General features: G+C 35.5%; 1 protein-coding gene across 15 annotated transcripts in view; it reads right to left on the bottom strand.

Annotated features, from left to right (window-relative positions):
- The window catches only part of CNOT2 (CCR4-NOT transcription complex subunit 2), a 109,463-nt gene that overhangs the window by 42,080 nt on the left and 52,557 nt on the right, over positions 1-14,826 (bottom strand). For 7 of the 15 annotated variants that reach the window (XM_015431197.3, XM_074007411.1, XM_005571528.4 and 4 more), the window contains one exon: positions 2,400-2,522. In XM_015431197.3, the coding sequence (XP_015286683.1) occupies positions 2,400-2,522 (123 nt within the window). Of the gene's footprint in view, positions 1-2,399; positions 2,523-11,804; positions 11,957-13,615; positions 13,674-14,826 lie in introns of all 15 variants that reach the window. The other 8 variants (XM_074007407.1, XM_074007405.1, XM_074007413.1 and 5 more) reach the window with 3 other exon arrangements.

The raw sequence follows: 14,826 nt of genomic DNA, 5'->3' as shown, positions 1-14,826 counted from the left end.
AACAGAAGCCATTTAAAAATAAGACTGGTGGATCACATTTAATTAAAATGATACATATACGTATACTACAAATACCATTAATTAAAGGTAAAAACTGGGAAAATATTTGTAATGAATGACAAGAGGTTATTATCCTCAATACATGGAGAATGCAAACGAGTAAGACTTAAGATCTCACTAGAGAAATAGAAAATGGCACAAAAAAGGTACACAAAGGAAGAAATACAAATGACCAATAACTATGTGGAAAAGACACATCACACTGTGTGTGTGTGTAAAATTAATGACGTTTTACAGTATGTACATGAAAACAATAAGCTTTTCTATTAGCAAAGACTTAAATGTAATTGCTGGTATTCTTGTTGGCATGGAGAGTGGTGATTAGAGTAAAAACTGGTACAAACTTTTTGACGGAAAATATGTCTGTATGACCCAGAAGATTTAAATAATCGTATATTTTTAAATAAAAATATTTTAAACATAAAATCAGAATTTTAGCAATTAATTATTTCTGAGAGCATTATAGGTAATTTTTCTTCAAGTGTATTTTTAAAAATTTGTATAATTTCCCTGTGCTATTTTGTAATTTTAAAAAAGTAACAGCAACAGCAGCCAATTTATGAGGAATATATTATTACTCCCATTTTTACAGAAAAGGAAACTGAGACTTGTTGAAGTTCTGGCTAACAGGCAAAGTCAGGATCTAAACACACATATTTGTATTGCTTTAGAGTCCAAGTTCTTAATTCCTATGCCATACTATGTTGTTAATTAATGTTTTTTTAAAAAAGGTTTTGTGGAGCAAACCATTCTGTTACTTCTGTGACAACCAACTGGATCAGAATGGTGGCCAACATTTGTGAGTATGTGTGTAAGTATATATACTAATTCTGATTTTAAAATTTAGACATATAGTATTTCTGCTTTTGAGAAGACATATATCTCTTTGTCATTCATTCTCTTTATATACTTTATTTTAGATTTCAATCTGAAAGCTTCCTATCTTCCTAATTAGAATAAATGCATTCATCAGTAATAAATATTTCATTAACATTTTACAAGCAAACTTAACTTTCATTATATAATCACAGCAATACACACAAATTGTAGGTTTTTGTTTTTGTAGTTGTACTATCAAAAATATATCCCAAATTCTTTATTTACAAGGTCAACACTTAAAATAGAAACCTGTGTAAATAATAATTCAATTATAACTTACATAGCACATAGCTAAAAGGGCAGTAAGATAACAAAAAATTAGATGGCATTATTCCACAAGCTGTTAAACTACACACTAATTATGAACAAAGCCACAACACACATTAGTTGAAAAAAGCCCAATAATGCCATTGATAGTTTGTTTCCAAAATGACACAAAAATGTTCAAATCAAAATAAAAAAGGAAAACACCAAAACAGAATAACAAATGTCCTAGCATAAACCTAGTAGGTTAAGCCGATTTGTGAAATTCTGCAAAGACAAAGGAAGTGATTTACTAATGATCAACTTCAAAGAAAAACGAGGGCATTTGTTACATATCTTAGAACTTTATAAATACTTCAAACATCAGTAAAAATCTCATTAGGTTAATAACTACAGTAGATTGTTTTATACATAAGGAAATTAGACATAGCAAGTTTATAAAGGTGTGAAAGGTAAAAAAGTTGGGCAGGTGTACGAAGTATAAGAACGCAACTGGTGTGACTAGAGTGTATAGTGTATAAAGTAGCTTAACAGAATTTTAATAATTACATTCATTTTAAAATATTTTATAAATTTGCTAATTATGACTTGGTTACATTCTAAATCCTTTTATCTCAAATGGGATTATTGAACTATTAGCCTTCCAAAGCATTTAATTCATATCTCTATATCATCCATCACATTTTGAATACAGTTCTTCCAAATTTTTGCTACTGTAGTATCCTTATGGCTGAACAGAGGAGAGATACACCTGAGGTCTAGAATTACAGCTAGATGACACAGTAAGCATAAAGTTTTATTGCAGCTTGCCATTGTATCTTCAAGTCTGCATAAATCTGCTTTCTGTTCTATATCTGCATTTGTTTTAATATCAAACAAATTATTTCCCATATTGAACAAACAAAAAAATCAGTGATCTAGAAGTTATACCATGTTTACTCCATGTCTTTGAGTACTTCTACCACATTATCACCATATCCCAACTTGAGAATCATGGGATATTTATTTTCCCCATTAGAATACAAGTTCATTGTCTTTGTATCCCAAAAGGATACAAGCACCAAAGGGACTAGCACTGTGCCGAAAAGATTTGTCACTCAACCACAGACAGTATTCTGCGCTTGATACGCTGTTTTTCAGGAACTCAGACACAGACTTACATTGCTGAAAAAATACAACACAACTGATTAACTTACATCTTTTTCTGACCGATGTGGAAACATAGAAGACTGGCTGTAGTACATGTTTTCGTCATGGTAGTCACTGTCGACCCCCTCTACAAACTTCTTTCTTGAAGCACCAAACATGCTGTTTGTCACCTAAACAAAAATATTACTTTTATCAAGGGTAATAGTTTGGAAAATGTTCAGTTTTACCTTACTCCTACATGGAAAACAGAACATGAAGGGAGCATTGTTAAGGTACAGAAATTGATCAACTAATGGCTAGTGGGGCATATGATAAAGTCATAAATCTGATTATAACAATAAAGTGTTAGATGTTTATTTCCAGACCCTAAAAGTAGGAGAATCACATAAAGCCTATCTTAACAATTCCACTTCCTTTAAAAAAACTAAGTATCACTTACTCTTCAAAAATGGCAACCCCAAATATCATTTTCCCATACATAGATTTTTTTTTTAAATTAAGTTTAGGTTTAATTATTCAAAATCTTCACATGCATCTTCCACCTCTGTGTATTTGCCATCACCTTATTTTCACAGTTATCTGTTTTCCCAAGCATTCATCTTTCCTTACAATCTAGATTTATTGAAATATACCATTTTTTGAATCAGTGTATATATAGTGGCATACTAGAATTTTATCTCAAGCAAGTACCTACTAACATAACTGGAGTACAATCTTTCATTGATCATACTGGCGTAAAATTATTTCAATGATATAATCTGTGTATTTGTTTGCTTTTCCAGTCTTTGTAACATCCAACGTTAGCAATTTTGAGCTCACCCCAACATAAATTATTGTTGTTTGTTATCTGTGGAGAAATGGTTCTAGGACCTCTTCCCTCATGGATTAAAAAAATTCACGGATGCTCAAGTCTCTCACATAAAATGGCTTATAATATTTCCATATAACCTACACACATCCTTTCATATACTTTAAATCATCTCTAGATTACTTATAATATCTAATACAATGTAAATACTATATAAATAGTCATTGTATTGTTCAGGGAATAATTACAGGAAAAAACAGACTGTACATGTTCAGTAGAGACACAACCATCCATTATTTTTCCCCAAATATTTTCAATCTGCGGTTGGTTGACCCACAGATGCAGAACCCATGGGTATGAATGGCCAACTGTAATTATTAAACTCTGTGCTAATTTTTATTTTTAATCATTTTTAAAACGTGACCTCTATAAAATTACCAAAACTATTAACTGACTAAAGTTATTGAAGGTCAATGTGTCTTTCTCCTAATAGTACTTTGAAAATCAAGGTAAACCAATGTTAATGAGAGGAGAGATTTTAAAGACTTGAATACAAGGTGACTATGTCTTTTCACAAGTACATTTTTGGGGAAAACTCATCTCAAATTTGGTATCTGTCTTGTACATTCATTATGACAAAGAATATTTTCTTCCATTATAAATAAGTGAACAATTTCCACGTCTCATTTCAAAAAATGCTGTAGTCACTATTATATATCAGTAGACGTGGTGAACTATGTTGCAGACTTTAAAGGCCAAACTTTATATTTAACTCTGTTGAAAGCACCTATGATGTGTAACATTTGTTATATATTTTAAGTTCCCTGTTAAATATGTAGGAAATTTAATTATTTGACTGACCTCATCCTAACAAGGTCTGAAAACCTATTCAGTCAGGGATAAATAAAGTACTTTGCTATATGTTTTTAGGCGAGTAACTGCTGGAGGTGTGAAATAAACAAAGATATTTTTTAAGGGTCTAACAATTTATTAGAACACAGGTACTTAATCTTTTTTTGTGAAGCAGACTCCTGGTGAATTACAGAAGGCTATTCTGTAACTCTGTTATTTCAGACTAGGATCCCACATGCCTATCCACCAGCTCCCTAAGTAGCCCCTGCTAGAGGGAAAATAGATGTTTCTTAGTGAGTAATTTCAAAAAGCAAACAGTGGCAAAAAATCACTTTAGAGCTTGCAAATTAAGATTCAATACACATAAAATTTTAGAAGTTTGTTTTGTGAAAGTTGAAGATACATTTAATTATCTTTTTTTTTTTTTTTTTGAGGCGGAGTCTCGCTCTGTAGCCCGGGCTGGAGTGCAGTGGCCGGATCTCAGCTCACTGCAAGCTCCACCTCCCAGGTTTACGCCATTCTCCTGCCTCAGCCTCCCGAGTAGCTGGGACTACAGGCGCCCGCCACCTCGCCTGGCTAGTTTTTTGTATTTTTTTTAGTAGAGACGGGGTTTCACGGTGTTCGCCAGGATGGTCTCGATTTCCTGACCTCGTGATCCACCCGTCTCGGCCTCCCAAAGTGCTGGGATTACAGGCTTGAGCCACCGCGCCCGGCCCATTTAATTATCTTTACAGAACTTTTACTACTGAGCTCTAATTCTAAGAAAGAATAAACATGGAAAATGCATAAAACGTACATAATTCAATAAAGTTTCAGGTGAATGTCAAGGCCTCTCTCATCAAATTTTACACACATAAATAAGCTCAAATTGATAAACTCTTCTTTTGACACTGCTTGTATAACACTTATCATCAAGACCATTATAGACTCCTAGAATTCTCAAACTGAAGTTAATTGTATAGAATTAACTTTTATGCTTAATACCTTGCAAAAAGGTTTGAAGGCAAAATTAAACATATGTTCCAGATGAAAGAAAATGAAGAAATGTTCCTTTTCCATCAATAGCAGATTTTCTCAAGAGTCACTGTGTGTGCGCACATGTGTGCGTGCGTGTGTGTTAGAGAGAGAGAGAGAGAAGAAAGAAAATACGCTAAACTTAATTTCCGTTTTGTGTGCCTTGGCACAGAAATTACACGTCAGTGACAATACTAATTATTTTTACATGACTTTGGCAAATAATTAAAAAACAAAACAAAACAAGAGAGAGACGGATGGAGGGAGGGAGAAGTAAGGGTGTTTTACTTCTCCCCGACGAATGCAAGCCCCCATCCAGAGATGGGTACTGGTATGAGACAAAGAATTCTAATCCATGGCAAAATCACAAGGGAAAAGACAACACAGATTATTCATAAAGCTAGATTTATTTAAAGTGCCTGTCCTTTATTCTACATAGAATGATGGAACAAGGTAGAAGTATTTTAAAATAATCAGGGAACATAAGACTGGGATGAAAACAAGCAGAGAAGTAACTGACCAGGCAAATGCTTGAAGGAAAAGCAGTCAGTTCACAGGGTCCGTAAGCCCCTCACTGGTATGGCTCAAGCAGCATGAACTTAGGTGGTGAAGGGTAGGAACTGATGTTAAGAGAGGCTGGTTGTGGCTAGAACATATAGTGCACCTTGCAAGCCTGAGAAACTCTGGATTTTATTCTTTGTCAGATGGGAAATCAAGAGAGGATTTAGGGGAAGCTTAAGAGTAACTTAATTTTTTTTTTTTTTTTTAAAGGTCCTAGCTACTCCATGAGGAATGCGCTAAAGAGGGTACGAAACGAAAGCAGGAAAATAGGGTGGTGAGTAGTAGTTGGACAAAGGATATACTCTGAGGCAGAAATAGTATGAATGGATGGATGGATGATATGAAAGGGTTAAACTACACCCATCTTCCCCCTGGAAGAGAAGTTAGCGTACATAGAAATCAATTTCTATACATTTCAAAGAGGATATGTCAATTTTGTATCAAAATACATTGAAATTACTGGTTATAACGTATGCTAAAAAGTTAATTTGGTAAACAAAAATTTTAATAAATGACAGTCATGTGCTGCATGACATTTCAGTCAATGGTGGACCATATATATGACGGTGGTTCCACAAGATTATAAACAAGCTGAAAAATTCCTATTGCCTAGTGATGTCTTAATAGACCTAAGCAAATTTAAGAGTGTGTATATCAGTTTTTAACAAAACAAAAACATTTAAAAAGTAAAAAAACAAAAAAATTCAAATAGAAAAAAGCTAAGTATGAATATAAGGGAAGAAAATATTTTTGTACAGTTGTACATGTTTAAGTCAAGTGTTAAGAGTCCAAAAGATTAAATAAAAAAGTTACAGTAAGCTAAGGTTAATTCATTGTTCAGGAATGAAAATTTTTAAATAAATTTAGTGTAGCTTAAGTGTCAGTGTTTCCAATGTCCACAGTAGTATACTGTAATGTCCTAAGCCTTCACATTCACACACCACTTACTGAATTACCCAGAACAACTTTCAGTTCTGCAAGCTCCATTTATAAGTGCCCTATATAGGTGTAACCTTTTTTAAAAAATGTTTTCTATCTTAATTTCACTGTGTCCTTTCTGTGTTTAGGTATGTTTAGATACACAAATACCAATGTGTTACAACTGTCTACAGAATGCGTATAGTAATATGCTGTACAGGTTTACAGCCTAGGAGCAAGAGGTTATGTCACCCAGGTTTGTGTAAGTATGGTCCACATTCGCAAAATTGCCTGACGCATTTCTCAGAATGTACTCCCATTGTTAAGTGACATACGGCTGTAGTTTAAAATTTAATCAGACTTCATCATATATTAGATATACAGCATTAGAATCTTTAGTGTGTACAATTTGTCAGCTTTATTCAAGCAAACAAGTCAAGTGCTTGTATCTACTTTGTTAAGTGACCACCTTTTTACTTGACACTCACACCAGACTTTCTAAGAACAAGCAGCAGCACAAATTGAGATTTTACCAAGAAAGAATATATGCATGTAGCAAAATCAAAGTTCCTTAAACGTTTTTTGAACACAGATCTAAAACGTTTAATCAAGACATTTAATCTTTCCTTAGATTTCATAAGAACTAAGCAGCACATTCTAAAAAGTACACAGAGGTCAGGAATGGTGGCTCGTGCCTGTAATCTCAGCACTTTGGGAGGCCAAGGCAGGCGGTTCACTTGAGGTCAGGAGTTCAAGACCAGTCTGGTCAACATCGTGAAACCATGTCTCTACTAAAAATACAAAAAAATTAGCCAGGCATGGTGGCGTGCACCTGTAATCCCAGCTACTCAGGAAGCTGAGGTAGGATAATTGCTTGAATCCAGGAGGTGGAGGTGGAGGCTGCAGTGAGCCAAGATCATTGTGCCACTGTACTCTAGCCTGGCTGACACTGCGAGACTCCGCATTTAAAATAAAATAAAAAATACAGAGATAAATAAGCTAATCCTCTGTACCAAACCGAATCCCCAAAAAGAACTGGCCTCAGAAAGTAACAGAGAAAGAATTAAACTGGAAGATGTAATGGAGGCACTTAAGTTGGCTGGATTTTCCCAGTATATTCCTCCTCCATTATTTAGTTTAGACTAGCTATGAATTCCTAAGGCATGACATTCCTAACATTTAAATACAGTATTTCAAAGCCAAATGTGGTAAATCAGAATAATCATAGAAATTTACCAAAAAAAACACAAACTTCAGATAATCTAACCAAGAACTTTAGAGAAGACAGTAAAGTGGTCCCTGATACAGGCAGGATGAATGGCAATTAGGGAACCCACGAAGTAAGAGGCAAGGCCTGAAGCTACATAGAGGATACAGCTCAAAATCCCTGAGATCATCACCTCAACATGACTTTGCAGCACTATTTATCTTAGAACCCAACACAAATCTTATGTTTCAGCTTAATTTTCGCTATTCACAGTTGTTACTGTTCATGATAATCTCTGAAAAAGGTCACTTTAACTCTGAAAAATGCTGTCTGTAACCTTTGTGATCTTCAACAATTAAAATTCAAGTTGATCAAACCAATCCTACCTATTTATTGAAATTATTTATATCATCAGTATCTTTTCATCTCTACTGTCATTTCCTAGCTGATATGGTTTGGCTCTGTGTCCGAACCCAAATATCACCTTGAACTGTAATAATCCCCACGTGTCTCGGAAGGAACCCCGTGGGAGGTGACTGAATCATGAAGGCGGGTTTTTCCTGTGCTGTTCTCATGATAGTGAATAAGTCTCATAAGATCTGATGGTTTTATACAGGAGGGTTCCCCTGCACACGTTCACTCTTGCCTGCCACCATGTAAGACGTGACTGCTCCTCATTTGCCTTCTGCCACGATTGTGAGACCTCCCCAGTCATGTGAGTCAATTAAAACTCTTTCCTTTATAAATTACCCAGTCTCGGGTATGTCTATATTAGCAGCGTGAGAACAGACTAATACACTAGAACAAGCCACTCCAGTAGCCTCCAAACAGGTCTTTATTAATCTATTCTTCTTCCCCTCAATTCTACTCTCCCATATCAAAGTGATTTTTTAAAGTAAAAATTTCTTATCTTCATGGACTTGCTGATAAATATTCTTCAACAGCACTCCCAAATCAATAAGGCTTATAAGATGTTTGCAACCTCTGACTTCTCTCCTAAGTCCCCTGACACCACAAACCCTTGCCATACCTTCAGTTACTCAGAACACAAGGTAGTTTCCATGTCATGGTCTTTGCATATGCTGATACGGCTACTTAAAATGCCCTTTCTCCCATTCTTTGAAACTTTCACACTAAGTTAGGACTCTTGTTTTATACAGTCACTGAAAACACTTTATCATAACTATAACTATAAAATAATAAATTATTGCACCAGGCAATATTTTAAGTGCTTTAAATTTTATTTTTTAATGTAATTATCAAGATAATGCTATAAAGTAAGAAAAATTAACTATCCCTATTTTGTAGCTAAGGACCAGAGAAGTTAGGTTAACTTCCTATGGTTATATATCTGATAAACGCGGAGATGGGTTTTGAACCCAGATCAATTTGCTAGAGTCCCCCTTTTTAACCATGATAGTACACTGACTCTCAAATATACAATTAATAGTTTAATGCGTGTTTTGTTCTTGAATTTGTAAAGGGAAAAAAGGTAAGGAACAAATAAAAAGTTGGTTGGAGGAGGGAGGTCCTTATGCTGTGAACAATGGGAAGTAGGGTATACCGCAATTCGAATATTTATGTGTGTCAAAAAGATCACTTTAGCACGAGAACAAGAATGGACTGATTATGGCTGACTATAGACATGTGAGACAAAAGCCAGTCTCTACAAGACTAATCACATGTATTTTACAGAAAGTTGCATTAATTTGAGAATGAAGTTACACTTAAAAGAAATTATACCAATTACAAATTATTATCCGTCGGGCGCAGTGGCTCATGCCTGTAATCCCAACACTTTGGGAGGTTGAGGTGGGTGGATCACCTGAGGTCAGGAATTCAAGACCAGCCTGGCCAACATGGCGAAACCCCATCTCTACTAAAAATATAAAAATTAGCTTGGAGTGGTGGTGCACACCTGTAGTCCCAGCTACTTGGAGGCCGAGGCAGGAGAATCACTTGAACCTGGGAGGTGGAGGTTGCAGTGAGCCAAGATGATGCCACTGCACTCCAGCCTGGGTGACAGGGTGAGACCACATCTCAAATAAAAATCCAAGGAGGGCTTCACATAAGTAGAAATAACTATTAAAAGTTATATATACCCGGTTTCTATGTTCCCAAAGAACTAACATTTTTAGGTACTTATTAAGTATAGTGAACACAATTTAACCCTTCAAGGAATTAGGATAATTATAACCAAACTCTTAATTTCATTATAAAAGGTCTAATGTAGACATTATAGCGTTACATATAGAGGACACATTTAGAACTTGTGTTAAAACAAAAACAATTCCCTAGTAGCAACTTTTTATTGTAGATTCTCTAATGTAGGGAGGAGTTTTACTGCTAACATGTTGATACAGGTGTCACATGGTAAAATCAATTGTCTCCTTCACCGCTTCATACTGAGTACCACATTTTCACTCCCAGCTGCAGAGTTTGTACTCGTTTTGCATTATACAAGATGAAGAGTGCGAACTGCAAGATATACAGTACCTGAGAACAGGGAAAAAGTTCCTTTCTCAGGCACTGTTTTCCTAATGGAGATCTGAGTAATTTAGAATTTGTCTTCTTTCTTTCTCTCTGAATTCCATATTCAGTATCAACAAACACTTAATATACAAATATGCACAAGTTCTTGTCTATAAAATAGGCAGAAACTTAATAGAAAATCACAGCCAACTGCCATTAACACTCAGCTGCCTTTTATCAAGGTGTAGCCAATCAACATCTGAAATCAATCATGAGGAATCCTAATACCTGAAGACAATCTGGTGTTTTAATAATTGCCCTTTAGAGGGAAAACATGATAGGTAAAAATCTCACAGACTGCCCAAATTCTATGGAAGTAGAATATTCCTATATCAAATATTATATTGTTACAACCTGGAAATATTTGTTAAGAAAGATATTTTTGTTTTAGTAGTATTTTTCGCGATAGGATTTTAAACTGCTTATCCTGCTTCACAACTACTATAAATAATTCTAATTATATTTTAATTCTTGAAAAAGAATTTTAAAAAGGGGAGTGCTTAAGTAAAGGACAGAAAGGCATCTACACTGCACAAAATTCTAGCTTCTTAAAGAACAAAGACATTAATACCTGGAAATCTTTACCAAAACAAAACAAAACAAAACTCTCTCTTCATGTGAGAAACAAATTCAAGTCCTCCTAGTTCTAGAATACTGCGGTTTCATATTTTTAATATGATATATGCATAATGAAAAGTTCATGAATTTGCTTAGGATGGATCTAAGAAAAGCGAAGATTCAGATAAATTTTAAAGTTTGATGAATTACAAATCATCAAATCAATAGCATGGAAACAAATAAGAGCGACTCATTTCATATTTTTAGCCAATGCAGAATGACCATAAAGAAGCAATAAAGGCCTTAATGAATACCAAAGATAGTTAACATGTAGAAACACACACAAAAATCTATGACTGGTTGGAAACAGGCTTTAGTAGAAAAGTATGGACCTATACAAACATTTCCACAATCATTATTTTGGAGAGTAGATAAATATCCTGGCAGAGTCCTTTCCAAGGTTTACAGAAATATCTAGCATTATTTCTGTGTATTTTTGGGGGGCTCATCCAATAAAACAAGATGGCCTATATCTGAAAGATGGGGAGGGTGTGTGTGTGTGTTGGTGGGGAGAGGGGAGGGTGGAAAAAACACATCGCTCTTTCCCAACCCGGAAAACTAGAATCTGGTGTCTGAAGCTGATTATTCAGAAAATAATCCGAAAAGCCATGTACGTTATCCCTTAATATGCACTCCCAAAGTCTGCAAATTCTCTAGGGAGTGTTACCAAAATGCTACAAATGCCTCCACAAGTTTGACTCTGATCTAGAGAGAATAAGTTCTGTATGTTTCAACATGAATAATCTACTTTGTGGTTTTCTAGAATCTTAAAATGTGCTGCACCAATATGCTTTATATAGATTCACACTTCAACAATCAATACATAAGCTTTAAAAGCTAAGTGCATCATCCTAAAACCAAAATTCTAATTATTCAAAAAGTGCTAATCCACAGGAAAAAAGTACACATATACCAAACTAAAAAACTAAATATAATTGGTACCTCTTATGAGCAATAAGAAGTTAAAAGTTGAGAACTCAGCCGGCACGGTGGCTCACGCCTGTAATCCCAGCACTTTGGGAGGCCGAGGCGGGCGGATCACGAGGTCAGGAGATCGAGACCATCCTGGCGAACACAGGGAAACCCTGTCTCTACTGAAAATACAAAAAAATTAGCCGGGCGTGGTGGCAGGCACCTGTAGTCCCAGCTTCTAGGGAGGCTGAGGCAGGAGAATGGCGTTAATCCAGGAGGCGGCGGAGCTTGCAGTGAGCGGAGATCGCGCCACTGCACTCCAGCCTGGGTGACAGAGCAAGACTCCATCTCAAAAAAAAAAAAAAAAAAAAAAAAAGAAGAGTTGAGAACTCACACAATAGAGCCTGAAATTAAAGTAGTACTTTATCTTTAAATATTAGGATGTAAAACTATAAAATACAAATGGAATGACATATAGCAGTAGAAAATTTCTACATTTAGAATACAAAACAAATCCTCTATGCATAAAGAAGGAAAATATTCTAATGAGAATATTTTAAATCCTTAAAAGAGGGTAGGCAAAGATGGGTCTGATAAAGAGGGAGGAAGGAGGGGAATATGACTACATATTGAGAAAAAAACGGGATGTACTTTGCTGAGGGAGATGTGTTTGTATAGAGCTCCCAGTTATCTAAAAAAACTCAAGAAAAAAAGGGAGATAAATTGCTGAGAAGTATTTTGAAGACTTGTTTTGAGATCTGAAATACCAAATACACTAGTACCCCAATCTCTTTTAACCCTCACATACTTTCTCTCAAGAAATTTAGCAACCATAGGCCATCTTAAGAGTCCGTTTTTCTTGGGTTTAATGTGAATGTCTTGTATGTGCAAAAATCTATAAATCACATGAACATGAATTATATGGAATAGATGTAGGAGAACAAAAGAAACAAGTTTTGAAAGCTTTCTGAGAAGCAGCTCAAAAGTATGGTAGTGAAGACCCAGAGCTACATCCCTACAAAATTAAATCTGTAATGTTTAGATCATGATTTCCAGTGCAAGGCAGAGAAGGAGAAAATGCCAGGAGTGTTGACCTCTCCCTCTCTCTCTCTCTCTCTCTCTCTCACACACACACACAGACACACACAGACACACAGACACACACACACACACACACACGCATGCACACAGAGGACACAGGATGTGATGAGTTTATTCATTCGTTCAACAAATATTTGCTGAATTATGTACCAGGTATCTATACTTATTTTTGTTAACTTCAAACCTAGAGATTGGTAGAAATGTTCCAGTCCTCCTGTCAAGACTTCAAGGAAGATGATGTTTGAAGTTTGTATTTTTGTAAAGATTAAAAACATAGCTACCTGCCTAATACCTCGGGAAAAAATAGCACATCTAAAGCTAGTGGAAGAAAACCAAAACTTGCCTCCTTCTGAGACCAAGTTACATATGGCAAAATTATAGCCTATGGACTTATGCCTTGCCCAACTTTTTTTTTAGCTTCTTTTTTGAACATAGGTTTTCTGGACCTGTTATATAAACTGTGGAGAATAAAAAGTTTAAAAAAATTTAAGAACCTTCCTTTGCATTATAATATTAATAGTTTATTAAGGTTTTTTCCTATTTCACATCTAACAAGAATTAAAATTATTTTTTCTACACTATTTTTTTAAACAATTTATGAGTTTTATGAGAAAAATAATTTATAACAAACTTTGTATTTCTAAACTAACAAAATGACTCATTGATAAAATGGCCCAACATCCACCCTCAAAATACTGATGACAGTACCATTTTTCCCCCCGCTTTCCCCACCTACTTACCTGTGCAACTTCTTTCAACATTTGCTACTCTGGGGATTGGAAAGCTCAGAGCTGGAGGCTGAAGTGAAGAAGGAAAGATTGGAGGGTGAGCCATGGTACCAGCCCCACACTAGGAGCTCCCCTGAGATATTACAGGAGGGTTGACACCATAGCTCTTAAGTTCAACTCCAGCAAACAGTAAGAAAGGAGTCCAACCAGAACATGATAAACGACGGGATTCTTCCGCTCTTTGAAAAATAAGGAAATCATGCTAGAAAGTTCTGAATGTCCAGTTTCAACATTATGACTCCCTGTTCACCTCTTTATTATTCCTGAAACCCAGGTTCATCTTTTAAACTAATTCAAAGTACTAAGTTTACAAAAAAAAAAAACCAAAAAAAAAAAAAAACCAGTGCTCATTATAACCTTACACACTTTTCCAGAAAATGCAAAGACAGAGCTTACCTGGCCATCATGAAAACATGTAAGACAGTGTGTTCAAATACTTTGTGCCTATCCACTCCTTGTACACTCTCTTGCTCTCTCGAGTACTCAACATTAAATCTAAGGCTCTCATACACATTAACACCATCAACAAGCAGAATTAAAGTTGCACTATATGGATGTAATTAAAATTCCTAAAGGTGGGCCAGTGAACTTGTAAAAACTACACATAACTCTGATATAAGTACATTCCTTGGGAAAAAGTGAATTTCTTAACTGTTCCATGCTGATAAAAACAAATAAGGACTCCTCCAATTAAAAAAAAAAAAAAAAAACTTGGCACTTTAACCAAACGAGATAACAAAGAGAAAAATTTTAAGATTTTAAAACAAAACAATCTGAATATAGGATTTAAATAAGATATGAAATCCAGGCCAGACACAGTGGCTCATGCCTATAACCCCAGCACTTTGGGAGGCTGAGGTGGGCAGATCACCTGAGGTTGGGAGTTCGAGAACAGCATGACCAACAAGGAGAAACCCTGTCTCTACTAAAAATACAAAATTAGCCAGGCATGGTGGCGCATGCCTGTAACCCCAACTACTCAGGAGGCTGAGGCAGGAGAATCGCTTGAACCCAGGAGGCAGAGGGTGTAGTGAGTTAAGATCGCACCATTGCACTCCAGCCTGGGTAATAAGAGCAAAACTCCATCTCGAAAAAAAAAAGGAAAAGAAAAAGATACGAAATTGATTCACTTTTACAGAAATGTTGAATCTTTGAAAATATAA

The sequence above is a fragment of the Macaca fascicularis genome, chromosome 11 (genome assembly GCF_037993035.2).
Source record: "Macaca fascicularis isolate 582-1 chromosome 11, T2T-MFA8v1.1".
In the NCBI taxonomy this organism is placed as follows: domain Eukaryota; kingdom Metazoa; phylum Chordata; class Mammalia; order Primates; family Cercopithecidae; genus Macaca; species Macaca fascicularis.
The sequence above is the reverse complement of the archived record's forward strand: the minus strand, read 5'-3'. Positions and strand labels throughout refer to the sequence as shown.